Genomic DNA, 22547 nt, shown 5'->3' on the forward strand with positions numbered 1-22547 from the left:
AATGCAAAGCTTTCGGCACTCGATCGAGATGGAGTCATAAATCTTGTGCCGCTCATGAAGTTTCCATTGAATCTGCATACAATGGGGCTATCGGCTTTTTGGGGCCACAGTAAATTGCTCAATTCAAGAATGTGGTCTAGAAACCGAGAACAAAACGTTTCAAAAGTCACTTAAATCAAACAAAAGGTGTTATGCTTTTAGATCAGACTTAAAACAAAATAAGAAGGGGGATATTTTTTAAGGCTTAATATTACCTACTCTTTTGAGGACTTTATTTAGCCTATAATCGTTGGTTCATTGAAAATCAGGGGAGCTGAGTTCTTAAAATTTTACTTATATAATTCCAAAATAGATCTACCCAAGGATATTGTATTAACTTAACTCTGGTTTCATTTTCTATTTCTTAGGCCAAATCAATTCCAAAAATGTCCTAATCCGATCGAAGAGCAGCGGCAAGCTAAGCAGCAATGAAGCTAAATCAGCGAAGCCAACAGCAGCAACCAGTACAACGACGACTCTGCGAGCGGCCAAGCTCAAGATCGGGGCCATGCAACAGCAGAAGCAGCAGCACCAGCAGCAGCAGCAGCAGCAGCAACATCAGTCAACGAACGGCAGCAACATTATCCTGCTGCGCGGTACACGCAACGAGAATGGCCAGATTATCATCCAGAACAAACAGGACATACTTAGCCTGCTCAATGAACAGCAGCAGCAGCAGCAGCAGCAGCAGCAGGAGAAGAGCCACTCGTCCACAGCCATCACGCTCAATCAACTGCCCACAGCCACAACGGTGGCCAGAAAAACCATTGTACAGAGCTCGAGTGCCAGCAGCAGCAGCAACAGTAGCAGCAGCAACTCCACCATTTCCATTGTGGCCAGCGGCAACAACAAGGAGGCCAGCAGCAACACGATCCTTCTGCAAACGCCCATCAATGCCAGTCAGTTGGAGAGCGTTTTAAAGGCCCAGGAGCGTTCCAAGCTGGCGAATGCCACGCAAACCAAGCTGGTGGAGCGGCCCTTTATGCTAAAACATGTAAGAGCATATTAATCTATTGATTGTGTATATTACTGACTCTATAAACTACATTTTACAGGCCTCTCGCAGCCTCAGCTCTGAGAGCAACTGCGACACCAAGTCGCCCTTTGTTTTGCAAACGCTGAAGCGTCTGGAGAAGTCCCAATCCATACTGGTCATACGCAACTCCTCGGCCACGTCCGTTGCAAGCAACACTTCCATGGCCACTTCGCCGCCAAATGGCAATAGTATTCTAAGTGTGACACGCACCTCGAAGGCGGCCAAGGGCGTGGCAGGAGCGCTGCACAAGCTCAAGGCGGCGGCAGCAACAACAGCCACCAACGGTGGAGCAATATCGGCCACATCATCGACGGCCACCACCATACTGAGGCTGGGAAAAAGTGCCACCACTTTGGCCATTAACGGAGGCAGCAAGCTAGAGGCAACGACAACCACAACGGCAACAACAGCAACAGCAGCAGCAGCTCCAGCGACAACGACAACATCAAATAAATTGTGCAACGCGGTGACAACCGAGCAGCAGCAGCAGCAGCAGCAGCAACAATCGACAACAACGCAAACAAATGTGCCACTTGGGAACGGTAAGTCTCGAGGATTTGGTATCACCGAATTTCAAATGCGGCGCATAAATTGCTAGCGGGGTTTTCAGCAGGTGTTGCTGCTGCAGGTGCATTTGCATCGGGACCGGCAAAACAAAGCCTGACGCAGTCTCCTGGGCGGAAGATTCGCCAGCCTTTGAATCTGCTCTCTATGCTGCCTGTTTTGGGGGCTTTTCCTTCTATTTCTGTTTAGTTTCGAAATTTTCGCTGATTTGCCAGGAATTTTGGCGAACGTGGCTTGCCTAACAATTATTCAATTAAATCGAGCAGCGTCTTGACCGCCCCCTCGGGGTTTCAGCTGCACTCAGCTGTGAATGCCATTGATTTTCACACCCGAATCAGTCTGCTACTCCCTGGTGTCCGGTGTTTTGCTCTTGGCCCGGGCAAAATAAACAGAATACAACGCGGGGCGTTTGTATGTGTGCCGTCTTCATTAGCGCTGTGTGTGCTGAGTAACAAGTTACGAGTTATCAGAAAGTTTTCCCGTGCCTCGGCAAGTGGCAAGCGGCTCAATGATTTCCTAAAGAACACAAAAAAATTGAAAACAAATCAATTCGTTTGGGCGTAAAGTGCTCAAGACTTTCAATGATCCCAATTGGAGCCAATTGAAAGTTGCAACTGAGCTTAAGGAATTATTTGGTTGTTTTTGAAAATTCTTTAAGTTTCTTAGCACAAATCTTTTTATAAAACAAAATCATAACATATGATGAATTTAAAACAGTGTTAGGCTTTTATAAAAAATCTTTCTTGGTTATTTATTTACTACTAAATGTTTATATATATAGAAAACCATGGTTCCCATTTGTTTATATTAAACATATATGTCTTGGAAAATATATTTAAGTACCTTGAAATTCTTTTTTTAAGACCTAGACTCTTTATCGTCATCCCTACAGACCTTGAAATTGTATTTTCTACCACTCACCCCTCCAATTAGCTATAATTTTAGCCTTTTCAACTTTTCCATGACCCTGCCCACGCATTTTGGCAGAGCTTAATAAATGTTCAGGCAATTCCTTCGAGATCCAAGTGCAGATTAGCCAAGTTGACAACTCGAAAACGATGGGCGAGCAACGCCCTGGGAAACGGGCAATGTGCTGAGGTCCACAGAAAAATTCGAGAATTCGAGAATTCGAGAAATTCGAGGGGAAGCCGGTGATGATTATTGCACTCGATACATGAGTGTCGTCTTGGCCGCCAATTCTGCTGACAGGCCAAAAGCGATGCGAGAAGTGTCTAAGTGATTTTTAAGCCCGATTCGAGTTATGGCCAAAGGCAACATCTCGTTCTGTGGGGGTGTTGAGCTGTTGAGCTGTTGAGTTCTCGACATATTGCACAGCTCAAGTATTGCTGATGTTTCAATTGCGGACCGCCACACCAAGTGTGCATATGTGTATTGAATGCAGACATTTGGAAGATCTCTATCTGATTTGCAGTTAAACAAATGCTAAAGCAAAGGGGCCAAAAAAAAAACAAAAAATCAGCAAACAGACGACTTTGCCCGCTTGCATTTTATTGATAAAACTTTTGCCAGCTCTGAATTTAAAATATTTTAATTTAGTTTGGCTTTAGTTTTTCGGTAACCGTTGTTGTTGTTGTTGTTGTTTTTCCTGTTATCCTATCATATTCGCCATGGCCATTAGCTAAAAGGCGGCCAACCTTCTGGAAAAAAAGAAAACAGAAATAAGCCACGAAATTTGCTTTTCGGTGAGGTCTTCTATCACTCTTTTTTTTTGCCCAAAAGGCAAGCAAATTAAACAAATTACCCCCACACACATGTGGATCCAAGAGATACTTTTGCATGCAAGTTCCGTCACAAAAAAAAAAAAAAAATCAGAAAAAGCGTTACGATTCGTTTTCCACTTTTTGTGCATTTTTCTTCAAAAATCCTTTTGGCCGAGCCTTGTGTGCTTCATTATCATTATTTGAGTCCGTTCCTCTGTCTCTTGCCTTGAGCACATAATTGCCAAGAGAAATAAAAAAGTTGGCGCTTTGTTTTGCACAAAACTTTTGCATTTCCGTTGTTATGAAACTTGAGCGCGTCCAAAGAAAAAAAAACAATAAAAAATGGTGAGTGCCAGAAGTGAGTGAAAACAAGAAAGAAAGCAAACTTCGGCAAGCCGAAGTTCATATACCCTTGCAGCTATTGCATGAATTAAATACTTTTGAAAACATTTAAATTATGATTTACTTCAGTATATACTGAAAAACAGTGAAGCTATGATGATTTGCAGCTCAATTATTAGATAGTTATTTTATATATTTTTATTAGTTCTATGGGAGCTATATGATATAGACGTCCGATTTTGATAAAATTTAAACCATAATTCTGAAATAATTAAACATTGCCATATGTCGAAGAACTAAACAAAAAATTAAAAAACAGAAAAGTTATAATTTTTTTCATTTATTTTTCCGATTGTTCCTATGGGAGCTATATGCTATTGTCGTCCGACTTTGATGAAATTTAAACCGTAAATCGAAAATATTTAACCATTACTAAATGTCGAAGAACTAAGCAAAACATTAAAAAACAGAAAAGTTATAATTTTTTTCATTTATTTTTCCGATTGTTCCTATGGGAGCTATATGCTATAGTCGTCCGATTTTGATGAAATTTAAATCGTAAATCGAAAATATTTTACCATTACTATATGTCGAAGAACTAAACAAAAAATTAAAAAACAGCAAAGTTATAATTTTTTTCAATTATTTTTCCGATTGTTCATATGGGAGCTATATGCTATAGTCGTCCGATCCGGCTCGTTCCGACTTATATACTACCTGCAATAGAAAGACAACTTTTGGGAAAGTTTCATGCAGATAGCTTTAAAACTGAGAGACTAGTTTGCATATAAACGGACGGACAGACGGACAGACGGACAGACGGACGGACAGACGGACATGGCTAGATCGACTCGCCTAGTGATGCTGATCAAGAATATATATACTTTATAGGGTCGGAGATGTCTCCTTCACTGCGTTGCAAACTTCTGACTGAAATTATAATACCCTCTGCAAGGGTATAAAAATTGGCTAAAAAAGATAGAAAAGGGCCGACAACAATCTTTTCGTGTGAGTTAAATTGCAAAATATGATGGCCGGCGCCTGGCACCACTTCACACAGGGCTAGAAGGAGAGAGAGAGAGAGAGGGCGAATAGGTGGGAGCGAGTAAGGTGCCATCCTGTAGGTGGCTAATTAGATAACACTGGGCCTAATTTGACGCTGCCACGCCCACTGTCCGCCCTTGCTTTTGTTTTTTGCTTGTTTTTTGCCCATTTCAGTCAGACACACACAAAGGACACCTCGTTTGATTATTGTGTCAAAGTCCTGGTATTTGTTTTCTTTGGTCTTTTACCCACTTTTAGACCGTGTTTGCCATGCCCTGATTTGCTTTGGCCACTTGTGCCGCATTTCATTTTAGAACTCTAATCACACAATATGTTCCCGAATTTGTTTTTTTTTTCATTTTCGACTGCTCGTTCAGGCGAAGCTGCTGTTTAATTTCAGTGCAGTGACGTCAAGGGTGACCTGTATTGCAAATTTTCCAATTCAATGATTATTGTGTTTGATAATTTCCTCCGCACCGATCTCAAAAGTGAGTCAGAGCAAGCGTCAAAGAGATCGATTTTATTGAGTTTATTCAATTTAAAAGTGTAATTAACAATGTTTCTTGTTACTTCTTCCAAAAATGTATAAATTAACACCTTTTTTTAATCTTTCTCACTGGATCTTTTACTTTTAAAGTTGAACATAATGAAAAATGTTTTGGTCCTTATAGGATAGGTAAAAAAAGATTATTAAAGTACACATTTCGATTGACTTGTTATAACAGAGCAGCATCTCATACTTGGTAGACTTTATAATATTATATTCATAGGATTCTTTAATTTTCTCTATGGTACACAGTAGTTTTAACTGTCAAAAATAGTCAATCAATCAAATCAATGGATTGATTTATCAATAAATGCTCACGCTAATAGTCCATCTGATTTTGATAATAAATTTAATATGAATGAACATGAATTTTGTTACAGTTGAAAAATTGGATTCATTACTTTTGGATACGGAACTAATTTTTCAGCATATTGTGATATATTTTTGTTCTGCTAGAGGGCGAAAGCTTACAGCGTACTACATCTGTTTTTTTATTCCAGATTTTGACATTCCTTAGTTTTCTCTATAGTTGGAGTACTCCAACGTAGTTTTCATAAGCAGAAATAGTTTCTTGCGGCTATACAAACTCGTATGCACAGCATACTCTCCCGTTTCGATGGGAAAACGGTTTCGAAATTAATTTATATCAAATTCAAAATTTTCCAGTTTCAAGACTTCGTTTGCCTGTAATTTTCATAGTTAATAATTGTGGTAAATTTTTAGGTAAAACTCACCCTTATGGGACACGTCAAATTTTGGGCGATATACGGCTTTACGTACGTATAAAAAATATTAATTATAAGATTGCTGCGATTTTTGAGAAAGCTGCACCCGTCCGTAGAAATGTTGTACAGGAAAGGCCTCCAACCATTTGCTCTTTTAAAAAATTCTAAGCGAGCCTGACAGAATTGATTAATTAATGTAATGTAATAGTAAAATTTGGTCGGCTTATAACTCACTGTTACTTGACTGATTTCTTTCTTAACCCTGTAGTTGATATTGACAGAGTTTCTGTACCGATCGATGATCTTTAGTTTGCATAGCAAAATTTCACCAAACTCGTCGTTGGGTGCACTGCAATAAAGGGTCTTCCACTTGGCCTCCACTTCCATGGAATGTAAAACGAGGAGAGTGATTATTAAAGCCAACATTGTTTAATGACGGTTACTAAATAACTGATTTAGTTAAAAGCAACATTGGAAAAAGCTTGTGGCCCTAAACTATTTACCTGCTTTTAAAAACAATGACTCATAAGTTTACAAAAATTGTAAATCAATGGAAAATAATTTATTAATTACTATATTTTTTTATGGTTGGAAAAGTCAGTTGATACGAATTTAATTATTAACTATTTTTTTATATTCAGGCTCTCGGTAAGTGCGCTCACTGATCCAAAAAGAGTGTTTTTCAATTTGTATCTAGTACTATATTATTATAATGTAATGACTTAAGGATTTTGACATTCAAGATCAGGTCTGCTTATCAAACAACTCAAAAGCCAAGATAGTTGTACATACAACAAAAAAAAAGTACAGGAGTTTTTCCTTTTAATTAAATAAATTAAATAACAAATAATAGTAAAACAGCACTGCAACATAGTTATTTAAAAGACAATAAAAATTTGATTTACTTAAATGTATAATATTACTAAGCTTAAATTTTATATAAGGTTGTTTAACAGTTGTTAAAAAGCAATTTTTGAGTTCGAACTTTACCAAACATTTTATTAAATTATATTAAATATCCTTCTTGCCCAGAGAAATTACATATATATACTAGTGCTTTTTCTACGAAACATCATTTTCGTATAGAAACTCCATAGGAACTAGTGCTCTCGGTAATTGTAGTATTCCGCAGATCCATTAAGGGTCAAAGTGACTTTCCTTTGGACGATAAAACTCAACTGCAGGGCGTACTCTCCCGTTTCGATAGGAAAACGAACTCGAAACTTTTCAATATCAAACTCAAGGTCCGTGCATTTTATTAAATGATTTTTCTGAAATATATATAAAAGCTAGCTTAACATATTTTGTGCGAATTGAGATATATTTACCTTAAAGGGACAGGTGTAATTCGTCATTGGTATGTAAGGCTTGATATATTCGTAGCCAAGGCCTACGATCATATTGTTTCTTTTGGCTAGAAAATCGCACAGGTTAAATGAAATATTGTAGAGAAAAGGACGCCAGCCATTGGCTCGTTTAAAAAGCTCCAAACGCATCTTAAGATTAAAGATTTCAAAGATAGAAAACAGGCAGTTGGAGATGCTCAACTTACCTGCACATTATTGACGGTCTTCTTCTGTCTAAACTGAATACTTATCGAATTCCTATAGCGGTTGATTGCCTTGATTCTGCAAAGTAAAATTTCGCCCAAAGATTTATCGTAGTTTGCACAGTGGAGACTCTTGAACTTGGACTCCACAGGCAAAGACGAGAGCAAGACTAGGCCAAAGATCAGCACTGCTAACATGACTCCTGGGTGTCGAAACTGGACTGAACTGGCATGGCAATCCAGAGGCGATTATGTATATGACATTGTTATAAAGGCAGATTGTCGGCGGATTCACTTAAATGAACCTTATAATCAGACTGTTAAATTGCTTGTAGAGTAATCCATTAATTTCTAAAAATAAAAAAGGAGTTTCCAAATATTCCATTTAAGTCGTATCATATATCTGCGGCTGAAAATTTTAATAGCTCTGTTTACCGAAACCACATTTCGATAACTTTCATTTAGTGTATCATTGCAAGGCACAACACAAAGAATTATTTTTTTATATGTAAAGTCAAAAATATTTGCCTGACATTTTTCAGTTGACCCAATTTCAGAGTGGCTTTCAATTTGAAGTGAAGTAATATCCGAATTCCACCATAGAATATTTCCAACAATAACCCAAATATTTGCCTAATATTAATTTCTGTCTAAAATATATATTTATTATTATGAAATATATAGTAAATAAAGGCCATGGATTGTGGCGTGTGTTGCAGGTGTGTCCGTGTCCATGTTGCATAGTTGCGCTTCGGGTTTGATTAAAAATTCCAGCGCCAAGTTGGCTGCCCACCGGAAGGTGTGCAAAGGTTTTCCAGGCACGTGCAAATTCCTCACCTTTCCCTCCATCGTTTCTAGTTTTTTATTTGTGTTCTTTTGTGCTTCCTGGATTTTGTTATTGTTTTGGTTTCGCTGGGTTTTTTTGTTTTGGGGTAGGACCAAATGGAGCCGACGACGAGCCTCTCCGGTTTTAGGTGGTCGATTGTCGGCGGTAGGGGGTTAATCTATTGCGCAGGTCTCTAACGGTCGGGGAACAACCCCTAAATTTTGTTGTGCAATAGAAGTGTGTAGGTGCTTTTGTGGACCAACCCACACAGTTCTTTTGGCATTCCAGGGAAATTAGGCTAATGCCAATTGTTTATGGCTAATGCTAGTTTATTAACAGCATAAGAATTGAAGTTATTGTGGACATAATATTTGGTTAACTATTCTTTAAAGTATTATAGATAGTTTTTATTGAAAAAGCTAGGAATACATTTTTTTAAGCCTGGAGAAATGCAACTTGCCTCCCACATATTCACTGTTTCAGAAGACCTTACCCCCTGAACCCCACCCCCTACTATGTCCATCATCTCGCTGGCCCTCTCGCTCGCTCTTGCTTAGGCTTAAAGCTGCTGGCAACCGACGAATCCGGGCCCAAATGCAATAACTCGGCCCGAACAGCACAGCTCGTGTCCTGTCGGCCAGCCGAATGTCCTTGCCTTCCGCCAGCTTTCAGCTTTCCACGTTCCGCTTTCAGTTTTCAGTTCAGTTTTCAGTTCAGTTTTCAGACCTTGGCCAAGCGTGTCGGACGTGGCTTTCTCTTGGCCCTGCGGAAAAACTGGCTCCGTTACGTACCGTTCTACTACGTATATCGGCGCCATGCTTACGTGAAGACGGCTCATCCAGTATTTGGCCGTGCAACGACATTAAATGTCCACAGACTGGTTAATCTGGCCATTAAGGTTTCCACAAACATGATTTAATCGGGAGTACTTCGCTCGCGGAATCTTCCAATTTGCCTCAATTTGTTTATGTAATTTGTTTACACTTTACTCAAGCCCCTTCGACACTGTTTGTTGTTTGCTTTCCGTTCTTGTTGTTGTTGTTGTTTCTGTCGATGTTGTGTGGTCAATTTAAATTGGTGTACTCAAGATTGCAACGATCTCTGGACTCCATATATATATCACCCATATGTGTTTTATGTGTGTACAATATATGTTCATTTATGTAGTGATTTATTGGTTGATTGATGTTGTTAATTGGTGTTTTAGTGTAAACAGATCTATTTGTACGGCATAAATAATTTAAGGAAGAGTAAGATAAGAATTGTTTTTGTGTGATTCACGAAATTTTTGGACACGAGAATAGAGCTTATCTTTTTCTAGTTTTCAGTTGGCAGCTGTCAGTTGATAAGTCGGTTAAATATGTATATATTTTCTGTTTTGGAACTTGCCAAACTCACCAGCGACTTGGGCAACTCGTTTGAGTTTGAACCCTGGTTCAAGGTTTAGATTTTCGTGAGGGGTAAATGCACACAATTGTAATGGTTAAAGCTTAAGGTTACATATATAAATATTTAACCATTTGCATAGTTAGTTGGGTTGTCCAGGAAATTTGTGAAATTTCAGTGCCGCTCGCATTCGAGATTTGTGTTGACACACGACTCGAGATGAACAGAAGGAAAGGAGATGTCAAGATAGCCGGCAGACCTTATCAACATCACGGAGTGACATTATCAACCCGAACTAATCCTAAAATCTACCCTCCCCCCCCACCACTAATTTATGGCTGAGAAAAAAATATAATACAACTTACAAATTTAACGAACAGAAAATTGTAGGAAATATAATTCGCTCCGGTCGGTCCATTTAGTCAACTCACGAATCCCCAAGCGATCAGACGCTCAAGGCGGACTAAAAACAAACAATATCGGGGTATAAAGTGTTTATAGAGTGATCAGTGATCGGTGATCAGTGATCGGTGATCGGTGAACAGTTCGAGCCATGGCGGGATACAGATCGCTGCCCTTGGCTCCGGTGGCCGCCACGGCGGCGGTGCAACCCACAATGGGCGGAGTGACGCCCACGATGGCCGCCTACGCCCACCACCAGTCGATGACGGCGATGTCGAACAACGGTATTATCTATCAGTCGGCGGTGCACGCCTCCATTCACAGCCTCAATACGGTCCAGAGCCAGCATCGATCCTCAACCACCCATCACATTCTAGCCACGGCAACAGCAACGGCCACTGCAACGGCGGCGGCGGCAGCGGCCACAGCAACCGCTGCAGCGGCGGCAGCAGCAGCAGTTGTTGCACTCCCGACGGCATCTGCAACGGCAGCCGCATCGCAGCAACATGCTGGTTACGCACAGCAGCAGCAGCAGCAGCAACAGCAGCAGCTCCACCAGCAGCAACATCTTGCCCAGCAAAGCCATCAGCAACATCAGCAGCAACATCAGCAGCACCAACAGCAACAACTGATGACCCATCAGCAACATCACCACCTGCAGCAGCAGCAGCAGCAACTTCAGCAGCAGCAACAGCACCACCACCATCATCACCACCATCACCACCAGCAGTTGTCGCTGCACCAGAACCACCTGTACTTCAGCGGTGCGAGTTTGGGTCACCACCACCACCATCGGCAGATCTTCAGCCATTTGCAAAGCGCCCTCATGCCGCTCAGTGTCAGTAAGTATGCCCTCTCGAGGCCCCCCGAAAGGGGGCGTGGCAGGTCAATTTCAATAGTGAGGGATCACAAAAATCAGGTTGGACCAAGTCTATAACATTGGCTATTTAAGTTGGTAAAATTGAATGAAAACAAAGATTGCTTTAAATTAATTTGCTTTAAAATTAATAAATTCTAATAAGTGCTTAAAATTATTAGATACTTTTTATATGATTCCATTTTGAAGTGCCTAAGTCATTTAACTTAGATAAATGTTAAAATCTAAGTTAAACTTAATGTTTCTTCCGCATTTACATGAAGTTAAAAGTATTTCTGAATAATACAAAAATAAAATTAAATTTTCTACAAGTCTTAAAATCCCTATTACCAACTTACAAAAGCCAAATATTCTAATATGTTATTGATGTCGCATGATCTGTCTTTAACCGTGTGTTTTACTATCGATGTTGTGCCTATTTAATATACATCTTAACATCTCAATGTGTGTGTGTTTCGGTTGGAAATATTCTTATTCTAAGAAGACCTTTAAAAAAAGTAGTAAATTCTTATTTGTTATGTTACTTCCGTGTGTTTCTGTGTGTAGAAGAAAAGTTAGACATAGAAACTCTAATTGAGTTTGATAAAACACTTCTTTTGTTATTGTATAGCCCATGTGTTTAATTTTTTAAACACAATTACTAGTTCTACTTACACGTATTTCGATTTTGCAAACCATTGTTTAAAAGAAAACATAAAATACTCTTGTGGAAATATTACTTAAACTTTTACTTTACTTACTAGACTTTTAACAAATCACGGAGAGCTCAAGTTTAAATTGTGCTTTGCCCGCGATTTCGATTTTTGCTTTAGTTGTACACCCTTTGTTTAGAAAACACACACTTGGGGGAGCAAGAACATGGATTTTAGCATTTTCTGAACATTTCATTAAATTTTATGTCATATCTTCCTGGGCAATAATTCGCACGCCATTCCAGAGACGCGTGCACGGGTGGCTCGCGCATATGTTGACAGTCGTTTATTGTTTGCAAAGGACACCAAACACACACACACACACACACACACACACACACACACACACACACACTGGAGCACACAACACACAGGGATACAAGGATAGGTGTACATATAGGCCGTAACCAGTTACAGTTACCTATAACGAGGCTCGCACGCCTAAAACCTAAACTACAGACAATTGAAACAAAAGGCCAGCGAAAGGAGGCCCAAAGGAGAGGCTTTCTCCTCTACTCGTTCTTCTCTTTCGCCGCGTGTGCGTGTGTGTGTGAGTGTGTGTGGGCAACAATGCAAAATATGCCCAACATTCGGCGTCTTTTTTTCCATTCATTCCTACGGTTGTTTGTACCCTTAGCTTTTGTGCTGGCTTAGTTTTTTGTCACCTCACCTGACCCTTCTTCTTCTGCTCCTTCTGCTTCTTGTCTTTTGTTGCACATTGTGAAATATGTCAGCAATTGTTGCAACTTTCGTTGTTGTTTTTATTGTTGCTTTTATTGTTTCAGCCGTGTGGCCATTGTCACATTAGATTTTGTTGCTGCCCGGCGGCCGCTTAACTTTATTATTTTAACTTAACGGCGTTTTAAGTGTTTTTTATGTGTGTGCGATGGCGAAACAATGGCCCTTTTGTGGGCGCAAGTGTGGGTGTGGCTGCACTCCGGTTGCAAGTAAACATTTTACACACCCACACGCACACGCACACAGTGACACTTCGTTTATGAGTAGCTTCATTATGCGCTTCATTTTTTGTAGCACACTTTTTGGGGTTGTGAAAAACCAACAAGTGCGGAGGTGGTTTGTTTTCGTGTGGATGGGATGTGGCTGTTGTGTTGTCCCAGTCAATTGGATTGTTTTTGTGACACCCAGGAGTTCGTTGTCTTCCTGGAGAACTTAACATATTTAATAACGCAACGCTCGTTTCGCAGAATAATTGAGTTAAAGTTGTTAAACACTTATATGTTGTTTGGAGAAATATTTATACATATAATACATTTTGAATGATGTCAACGATTTCTTCTGTTAAAGATAAAAGTTCAAGCTGATATATATATATTTTAACTAAGACAACCATTAGACAAATGTATACATAGAAAAAATATCTCTAAAAGTAACCATTTTAGGTGAAAACATTTTTAGTAGCACTAAATAAAAATAAATTTGTATGAAGCGTTTTACTTCTTAAAATGTTTAAGCCCGTTTGTGCACCTAAAACTTTTGGGAATTTTTCCTGTGTAGGGTATAAATTCTTCAACAATTTTCTTAAAAATAAGTCATTGCTGGGCTTTAATGATTCGAGAAAACCAAAGATAAGGCAGTTTGTTTCTATCTAATATATATGCATAGGGCCAAGGGAGTGCGAAAAAGTCATAAAAAAGTGTAAGAGCTGAAAGAGTTGGTGGAGCAAACTCGCAAGTTGACAAAATTTTTAATAAGCCACTTTGCTGTCCGCCTTTTGCATGCCAAAAAAAGGCGACCAAAGAAGCCCAGAAGTTGGCAGCTGTCAGGACACACATACCCATACCCATATATGTGAATAAGTACATATACGTATATATGGGGAGGACACTTCTCTGATGGTGTGTGTGAAGGCCGGCATCCCGGGGCGCAATAAAAAATTCAAAACTCTCGCTCACATTGGGATTTGGTCAGGAGATCACGTACTCAATAAATATTACTCAAGCTTCGAATGCTCTGCTCGCTCGCACACAGTTGGCTACACTTGTTATCCTTTGCGGCCAAGTCCTAATGTCCTGCCTTTATAGGTTTCCCTTTAATTTCGCTGCCAGCTGGTGGGCGTTGGGCCTTTTCCCAATTTTTGTGTTTGATGTGCGCCTATTAATTTCGAGTTTGTTCCTTTTCAGCGGCAGCAATTCAATTAGTTGTCCTTCCTTCGCTCAGGTCCTCATCTGATCCGTCACGTAATATATTTGCTCATATTACTAAAAGCCACATAAATCGTGCCAAGGGCTTTGGCTGAGCGCTTCTATTTCCCAATTTTTTTGCCCCAGGAATTTCAAGGAGACTCCAAAGGACTTTAAATTGCAGCAAATATATGGGTGCATGCGAGTCCGTGTTTTTAGCCTGATCGATGGCCAAATGTTGACAAAATGCAGCCTGGTTTGGGCCTCTGGTTGTGCACCTCTTGTGGGCTTGTTTACAAGTGAGTCCTTCGTCCAGGACCGAAAAGTCGAAAAGTGTTTGCCAACGCCGAAATTCCAAGCAATTAAATCACTTTGATGCTAATTTGGATTAATATGTTGTTGCTGCTTCCGGTCTTGTGCCTATCCAATGGCAATTTGTTGCCTTTTCCAGGTGCAATCCCCGCCCCTATCTGCTTTCGATTAGAGGCCAAATAGATTTATTGAACAATGCATCCAACGTTGTTGCATGATGCTGCCTGCCTGCCATTCCTACACTCCGACCTCCATGCGTTCGTCCTGCTCGTCCTGCGTTATTTATTTGGCTTATCGCTCCAAAGCGTTTGGCCTCCGGTCGAGAGGATGCGTGGCCGAAAATTGTGCTACATTCGGTCGTTTGTTTTTGGTTAGACAAACAGTTTTTGCACCCCACACACTCGCTGTCTCTTCTCTATTTGGCTTACAAACCATATTAATTTTGTTAGATAAATATTAGTTTTCAACTGATCCAGGGGAGCAGGGGATAAACTGTGTCTCGATTTTATGTATTTTTAATGAACCATTGCCCGGCATTACCCGGAGGCCATGTGTTTTTGGGGTCCGGTTAGCCAGTTGGCCAGTTAGTCAGTTAGTGCCAATTTCATGGCACTTTAAATGTTTAATTTACAATTTATGTAAAAACAAAATACCAAAAATATCCACATAGAAATAGCATTTTTTTTGTATTCAGCCAGAGAAACGTATGTGTATCATGATAAATACCCGGCATTAAAATAAATTACAGCTTTCGGTAGCCCCTGCACCTCTTTCTACCACTGAATTTATATAGAAAAAAGTATTTTTAATATACTCACCGAAAGAGAACAAACCGAAAATTGGGGGAAACTTATACAAACTTTGCATGCAAGCCAGGCGCAAAAAAATGTGGAATGAATCCAGAAAAAATATATGATATGAAGAGCCCCAATATTAATATAATTTGCAGGCAGCTTAACTGAGTGTCTCCCCTTTTTTGCCTTAGTCCCCTCTGTCAGCAAATCAGACACATAAGGCAGGCAACCTTTTAGTTTACCTCACCCAAAGTGCATTAAATTCATTCTTTTCGCGGTTTCTGCCAAGGTGCTTAAAGGGGCTACATCACCACTACTTGAAAGTATCAAATTGGCTAAGGAAAAGGAGTGAATACGACGTTGAGAATTCTCTTATTTGGTAAAAAAGTTGCTAAAGAAAAGGAGTGAATTCTCTTACTTAAAAAAATCGTAACTTACAAAGTGCTTAGATGATTTCTATAATATTTTCTATATTAAATAATATAAATCCTGGTTCTTCTGGCAATAGTATCCATAAAAAGGGCACTAAAACTTAGACGTAACGAGCGCGGGGAAAAAGTAATGAAATCCGCACGTAATTGCATTGCCCGTAGACACAAAAGACGATGACAATGTGCGCTAAACCCCGCCAATCCTAGCCACCCTGTAAAACCCCTTTGACCCAGCCATAACTTGTATATAATTTATAACATTTTCGCAAACTTTTGTTTGGCTTTGGCTTTGTTTTGTCGTATTTTCTGTTTAGATTTCATTCATTAATAGGACTTTTATGACTTGCAGACCTTCCCCCCGTTTTGCCCCCATTTGTTGCATTTTTATGTTAATCGCTGTTGTGCTCAGTTCTGTTTTCTCTTACTTGTTTTGTATTTCCACCGCTTGGCTATGGCCTGTGCAAATATTCCTCATTTGAGGTGAAATTGCATTTTGCTGCTGCTTTTGGACTAATTATTGTTTGGCCCCGTCGCGCCTGACATGCATATTTGCTGTTATGTGTCTTTTAATTGCTGTTCTTGCCGCTCGCCAAGGCGAAATATGCAAAACTGGATGAGAAATGTTTCCTTGTAATGCCACACAAAGCTGAGGGAAATGCAAAACGAGTGACTTTGTCGTTGCCGTTTGCCAAAATGTGATTTTTATCAACCGCAACGTGTGGAGCGCAGAGTGTGTTTGTTTTTGGTTTGCTAACGCTATAAATCATCCGCACATCTGTCATTTATGTGGACTTCGCTTAGTGCGAAGCTTTGAATTATATATCTGGTAAACAGTGAAGTTCAAGGGGGTCTCTTTAGATATTCACTACTTTTAAACTACGTTTTTAAGCTAGATTTTCAAAAATAAATATGCTATTGTGAAGAATGGAATTTCAAGCATAGGTATGCATTTTTGGAGAAAAGATTTTAAAGAATAGGTGTGCAGAAAAAATAAGCAAATGCTTTAATGGCAAAAACATTTAAAAAAGTAAAACTCTTGAATATTGTCTTACTAATTGCAACTTAAATGTTTTTCTTTTACTTATCAAAATGCTTTTATCATTTTCTAAATGAATTTTTGGAGAACAAACTAATGTTTTCGTTTACTATTTAACATTTCGCCAATCTAATACCCCTTTTGATTAACCAGCCCTCTCCTAATAAATATTTGTATTTATTATCTTGAACAACTTTTACTTTGCCTCATTCTTTGGCTATTTGTTTTAATCATGACGTTCGTTCTGGCCTTCTTTCACATACTTTCGGCTATCTCTATTTATTATTGGTCTATGCTTTCGCCTGACTTTTCTCCTCAGAGACGTCATCATGTGTTATCTTAAAAAAAAACGCTTCACAGCAATATTTATTTCCCCGTTTCTTGGGCACACTTGTGATAAAGAATTGCGTAGACAAGGCTCTATTTCGCAGTTGTTTTGTAGCTATTTCCGAGACACTTTAATGGCTTTTAATTGTGGCCAGAGTGGTGTGTGACTGAACAAAAGTAATTTCACACTCGTTGACTTTTCGGCGACGTCGGCGCGGCCACGAAAGTGCAAAACAATTTTTCTTTTGTATGTTTTATAGGGCTGGCGAGCTGGTGAACTGGCGAACTGCATTTGCCCACCCAGACATCCATCCTCCCATGTTGGCATTTTTTGGTGAGATATTTATTAGCCACAATTTGGCAGGCAGCTCAAATTGGCAGCCCTCGCGATTCACTCAGTCCAGAGCTCAGTTCACCTGGACAGAGGGGTTCATAAAACGCAAATTTATTATTTATATCAACTCTTTTGTGCTATTTGCCGTGTCAATTCGTGGGACATGGTTGCCGAGGTTGCCATCGCCCGAAAAACCATTCCCAGAACCATCACCACTTCCCCAGAGTTTTTCACCGGCTGCTGCTTAAATTCTTCAGCCAAATTATGAGAAAATCTTGTGTACCAAAGAGCATTTGTCACAATTAAGCGGCGGATAAAATTATAGAGGGATCTTCTCGCCAGTCCCTGTTAAAGTTGTAATAATGCAAAGCCCCCCCACCCAGAAAAATAAAAGGAAAAGGGAAAACTTGTGCCACGTTGACGTTGCCATCGACATTGGCGACATGGGACCGCGGTTTACCTTCTTTTTTGGCAGTCGCGGCTGCTGGGCCTTCGTTTTGGCCCTCCTCCTTTTTTTTTTGAGGGTTTTTGGGTTTTTCTCCTTTTCTGCAAGTCTATTATGATGGCGGCCAACGTCAGTTTTTGAAGCTCTACGCCATGAAATATGCAAAGAGCAGTTAAAAAAACTTTTTATTTGTATTAATCAAACAGAGTTATTCTCTGCGAGAACCCCTCGCACTTTTGACAACAATGGCAGCAACTGCATTATAAATAGGTGCAAAGGCTGTCTGGTAACCAAAAAAGGGGGGCAAGGTGCTGTGATTGTTTCGACATTTTTGACAATTATCGCTTGAACATTTTGCATTGGAATCCAGCGGTGTGGGTTGAGCAGCTCAAGGCAACGATGATGACAAATTAGTTGGGCCATAAAACTGGAGAGTGCGATCAAAGCAAACAATTTGTCGCCCATTCAGCCCACTGCCCCTCAGGTTTTTAAAACAGAGTGTGTCCTCTGCCAAAACGTGAGCCATATAAAAATCGCATAAACAACTTCAACTGCCACTACAACAACGCCCTGAAAAAGTAACTACATCAACGTCATCATTGCAAGTAAAGTGTGACGAAGGGGGCATTGGAAGTCCTTGAATTGTCAGGGATGCGTGCGTGATTTCAAAGGATTTTCCTACCATTGATGGTTGCTTTCTTTTTTGTTTTTGGCTTGATATCACTATCTGTGATAAAATTGTTGACTTACGATCAGCCCCGAACCATAGCATTGATTTTACCTATGTTTCTATTCTTTAATGTTAATAAAAATAGTTTGATTTAAAGAGACTTTGATTCTGTTTAATTCGGTATGAAAAAGATCTTTTTTCCCTAACTTTCAAACAGATCTTTCTATCCTCGAAATAACTACAAATCTTTACTTTTGATATTCTTGTCTTAATAACTTAGCTTTCTATAATTTAAAATGGTTAAGACTTATTAAGATTTCAGCTTGAAGCACTCAAAATAGCTCCAATTCGCCGGACTTGCTTTTCAAAAAGCAGGTACTTCTAATCATCAGTTTTTGTTTGCTGAAAAACCAGAAGCATTTAATATTCTAGTGGTCAACATTTAAATCTATTTAATTTTTAAATACGATTGTTGATTTAAGGCTATTCAAGCTACCAAAATGACTTTCACATCTAAAATCTCCATATAAAATTTTAACACAAAAACCATTCTATATAAAAAACACTTTGCTTGCTGCCTCTTACTGTGAAACGAAAACATTTTTAATCCATGTTGAAAAGTAATCTTGTCTTTAAAGAAGTATAAGAAAAGAATCTGATCAGCAGTAACGGCTAGCTAAAAATCCCAAAGTACTCAACTAATAGACAAATATAAGTGCTTAAGATGTAAATTTATTGACTCAGGGGTAAGTTATGATCCTGAAATCACAGGCACATCCCTGGTCGTGTGTGCTCACCTCTTTTTGGGGGCAGGCCAACGACAACCCCACGCACTGTCTGTGCTACACCGCCCTGCCCCCCAAAAAGAGCCACCCCCTTGTGACGCCCAACGTCTGGCATTTGCAATTTGGCAACACATTTCGGTTACGCGGCCTTTACTAGCGAACTGGGGAACTGGCGAACTGGCAAGCGAAGTCGCTCCGCTCCGAGCACTTTATATAAATTGTGTACAAATACTTTTTATGGCTCTTCGAGTGCAACCTATTGGCTCTTTGATATACGACGAGTTTAAATGAAGGAAGGAGGGGATTGTCGCGTAGATGTGTCCGCTTTTATTACACATTTTTGCTAAATTACAGTTTGGCCGCAAAGTTTATTTACCCTCGCGAGTTGCGTGGCATTTTAATAAACCGAAAGTTGGTTCGATTTACGTTGCAAGCTCCATTAAGTGTGGGTAATTATTCAATGACTCAAAACCGAAAAGTTTGCCACGCATTCTGCCAGCTAATGTTGAAGAGCGGATTTGATAAATGGAGAAATGCAAAACTCGTTTATTAATGTTGACATTATTCCCCCCTTTATTTAATGTTTTTTTTTTCGTATTTTTATATATTTTTGTGGGCCCCAACTATAAATCATGGCTCTCTAAACTGATTTACATTTTTGTCGCATTTATGAATGTCCGACAGTTGCACCTGTTGGGTGTCAGGTGGAAATGTGAAAATGTGGCAAGGGTAGGGTTTTTTTTTTCTGTTTTTTTTTTCGGAGTGAGCTGAAGATATGCGAAATTGATTTCCCGACTTGCGCTTTCGGTGCACTTAACATCTCGTTTCCTTTTGTTTTTGCCCCTTTTACAGATGGCGAACCCATCAAGCTGCCCGACAATTTGGAGAGCCTGCCAAGAGCCGACAGTTTTCCATCACAGCGCCATCGTTGGAATACAAATGAGGTCAGTTTTAGTTCTAAGTTGGTACTGTTCTGTTTTGTTTGCTTTTTCCGGGACTGTTTTGTTTTTGTTTCTATTTGCATTTGATTGCACATAAAATTGTCGAAACGGGGAAGCCAAGTGAAAGCCAAAAGGAGCCTTGCAGCCTTGGACAGTTGACAGGCGGATGAGCCTGCCAGTCCTTCGCCAGGACACTTTGACAGCCTTCGACGACGGCCCTTACTTGAGGCGCCCCTGTTTCCTTTAGCCGCCCCGACACACACACTTGTGAATTTCTATATGCAGATTAATGAGATAGCCGGCAGTCCATTAGGAAGGGCTTCGCGACGTTTTTATTGCGCCACAAACTATAATGCAAACACCAGTAGAACTAGAACTCTAACTCTACAATCTGTGTTTGGGGACCCGCTTTTAAAAACCTGACCACGCGTCGCCAAAAAGTTCGCTTCCGTGTTTTCCATTCCCCATTTTTTTTCATCTGGGACTCAGTTCGGTTTGCAATAAAAGTTTTCACTCGCGGAAAATGAGAAAACAAAAACAGCGAAAATTCTTTGCAATGAGCTTGGCTCGCTGTTTTACTTGTGAATTAAGCGCAACCGCAAATATTCATTGGGACAGTTGTAAAGTTCAAGCTGGTGGGGTTTTTTATTTTGGGTGGTTTGGAGGCTCTAGGGGATTACGCGGTAAACGGATCTTTACACACTATCGCAACAAAGTTTACTAAATTAAAAGAAGCTGAGGGAAAGCAAAAAAAAGTGGTTAAGTGGTATTTAGATTACAAAGGTGTTTCAACCAATCCAGTATTAAAAGGCGTTAAATATAATTTATTAAAAGTATTTCCAAGGATAATTTTAAATATTAATTTCTTTAAAGAATATACAACAATAGCATTTTATTAAATATATAAGGAGGTGTTTCCACCATTCTTAAACCAATATTAAAAGTAGTAAAATATAATTACTCAAAAGTATAATCTAAAATCTCTTAAGATTTACTAAGCACCTCAGTATTAATTTACCACCTAGTATTTTATTTATTAAAATCTGACCCCGCGTAAGAGCATCCCCAGTTGATTCAAATAAAGTTTACCATCCGAAAAGCAAAGAACTGTGATTCCAGCAGCAGAAGTCGAGAACTGAACTACCTACAGGACTACAGGATCTCCCTCCCTCTGCATCAGCATGCAAAAATTACAAAATGTAGCCGTGTACGGGGCATAAATAAAATTACGCACGCTTATTTTAGTCTGCTTACAGGGAAAACGGAGCCGTTGGAGTGGGAAATGGAAAAGTGGCGGACCTGGGACTGTCGCTTTAACCACATGGTTTTAATTTGGCATTTAAGCAGTGGCCAGGGGCCAGAACACTCCACTCTCGACCCAGCTCATAAAGCAACTGCAAAATAATAGCAACACCGGGAACACAACCGACCGAGTGTGTCCGTGTGTGTGTTTCTGTGTGTGTGGTAGCAAAAAGGCGCAGCTTAAAAATCAAAAAGTTAAATTGATAATGAGTCGCAATTTTATGTTTATTTTTTTGCGCCCCATTCGTTTTCTGGATGACCCGAACTGGCCGCTCTGCGTTGGTCACCAAAAGGACCACTTGACTGGAAATGATTAAGTGGCGGGCTTTAAATTAGTCCCTGCTGGTTGTTCTAAGGACACCAAGTGTTGAGCTCGGAAAGGGTTGGCCATCTGGATGAGATCTTTAGCATTTTGTACTGATATAAAACAATTTTTAACTTAAAATTGAAGATTGAAAAACTAAACGATATCTTAGTATATTTTAGTTTAACTCCGTTTGGTTTTATTTGGAAGTTGACAGATAACTTGGAAATATATTGATTGGGAATAGATGTGGAGAAAAATGGCTTAAAATATAGTTTTTAGTAGTTACAACCGACACTTCATTATTCTTAGAATTGCTAGTTTTTGGTCTAGGTTTTTATAAAACATTTTTTTGAAAATTTAATTTCCATTAAATCGAACAGAAAAACGACCCAAACTTAATATCCAAAATTTGAACGCTCATTCCTACAAAATTTAAACAACAACCTTAAGAGGAATGTAAATATAAAAATGAAAATGTTATGAACTTAGAAGATCAAAAATAAAACTCAGATTCAAATTAAAAATATCTTATACCTGTAAACAAAAGGTTAGGACTGAAAAATTAAATTATCATAAAGACATTTTTGTATAAAAAAGAAGATTTTCATTCAAACTTATAGAAAATCTATCGAAAATTATAAACTAACATTTAAAAGCAGATTTTTGAAAAACAAAACCATAAATCTGTACATGGTTGCTTTTTTAAAATCGGATTTCAAGGTGGCAACTGGCTTTCTGTTTGAGCTGTCTGTCTCAATTTCTACTAGTTGTAATATGGAAAAAATCCCCTTTCCCTGAAGATAGACTTTCCATATGATTGATTCACCGTTTGTTCATTGCTCGGGTGAAAGTGTTGAAACAACATTTGACTAGGGCCACGCCCTCAGCCAAAAGGGGGCGGCCCATACGCTGAGGTGGGCATAAATTCTTAATGCTTCGCCTTTCGGAGTATGTGCCTGGAATTCATCATAA

General features: G+C 39.4%; 2 protein-coding genes and 1 long non-coding RNA gene across 11 annotated transcripts in view; 1 reads left to right on the forward strand and 2 right to left on the reverse strand.

The window, feature by feature from the left end:
- Nucleotides 1-22547, forward strand: part of LOC108141413 — a 38149-nt gene that overhangs the window by 2724 nt on the left and 12878 nt on the right. For 6 of the 9 annotated variants that reach the window (XM_017264783.2, XM_017264779.2, XM_017264777.2 and 3 more), the window contains exons 2-4: nucleotides 408-1033; nucleotides 1095-1617; nucleotides 19878-19969. In XM_017264783.2, coding sequence (XP_017120272.1) covers nucleotides 408-1033; nucleotides 1095-1617; nucleotides 19878-19969 — 1241 coding nt within the window. Of the gene's footprint in view, nucleotides 1-407; nucleotides 1034-1094; nucleotides 1618-10218; nucleotides 11024-19877; nucleotides 19970-22547 lie in introns of those variants that run through there. The other 3 variants (XM_017264784.2, XM_017264785.2, XM_041707326.1) reach the window with 2 other exon arrangements.
- Nucleotides 5691-6089, reverse strand: LOC108141414. Its single transcript, XR_005977004.1, has 2 exons — nucleotides 6028-6089; nucleotides 5691-5977 (listed from the first exon to the last, which is right to left on the reverse strand). It is a non-coding gene; the product is annotated as an uncharacterized LOC108141414 (long non-coding RNA).
- Nucleotides 7038-10085, reverse strand: LOC108141416. Its single transcript, XM_041707327.1, has 4 exons — nucleotides 9792-10085; nucleotides 7571-7918; nucleotides 7347-7514; nucleotides 7038-7289 (listed from the first exon to the last, which is right to left on the reverse strand). The coding sequence occupies exons 2-4, from the start codon at nucleotides 7763-7765 to the stop codon at nucleotides 7119-7121; spliced, it is 534 nt and encodes a 177-aa protein (XP_041563261.1). The 5' UTR covers nucleotides 7766-7918; nucleotides 9792-10085; the 3' UTR covers nucleotides 7038-7118.

Source organism: Drosophila elegans, unplaced genomic scaffold (assembly GCF_018152505.1).
Source record: "Drosophila elegans isolate 14027-0461.03 unplaced genomic scaffold, ASM1815250v1 contig_183, whole genome shotgun sequence".
NCBI classification, from domain to species: domain Eukaryota; kingdom Metazoa; phylum Arthropoda; class Insecta; order Diptera; family Drosophilidae; genus Drosophila; species Drosophila elegans.

What these genes read in the sequence shown, in the direction of transcription:
- LOC108141416 (XM_041707327.1), bottom strand. Translation starts at nt 7,765, where the DNA reads ATGTTAGCAGTGCTGATCTTTGGCCTAGTCTTGCTCTCGTCTTTGCCT. An exon ending in AGACCGTCAATAATGTGCAG is followed by an intron (nt 7,515 to 7,570) that starts GTAAGTTGAGCA and finishes TTTAATCTTAAG; the next exon opens with ATGCGTTTGGAGCTTTTTAA. An exon ending in ATTACACCTGTCCCTTTAAG is followed by an intron (nt 7,290 to 7,346) that starts GTAAATATATCT and finishes TATATATTTCAG; the next exon opens with AAAAATCATTTAATAAAATG.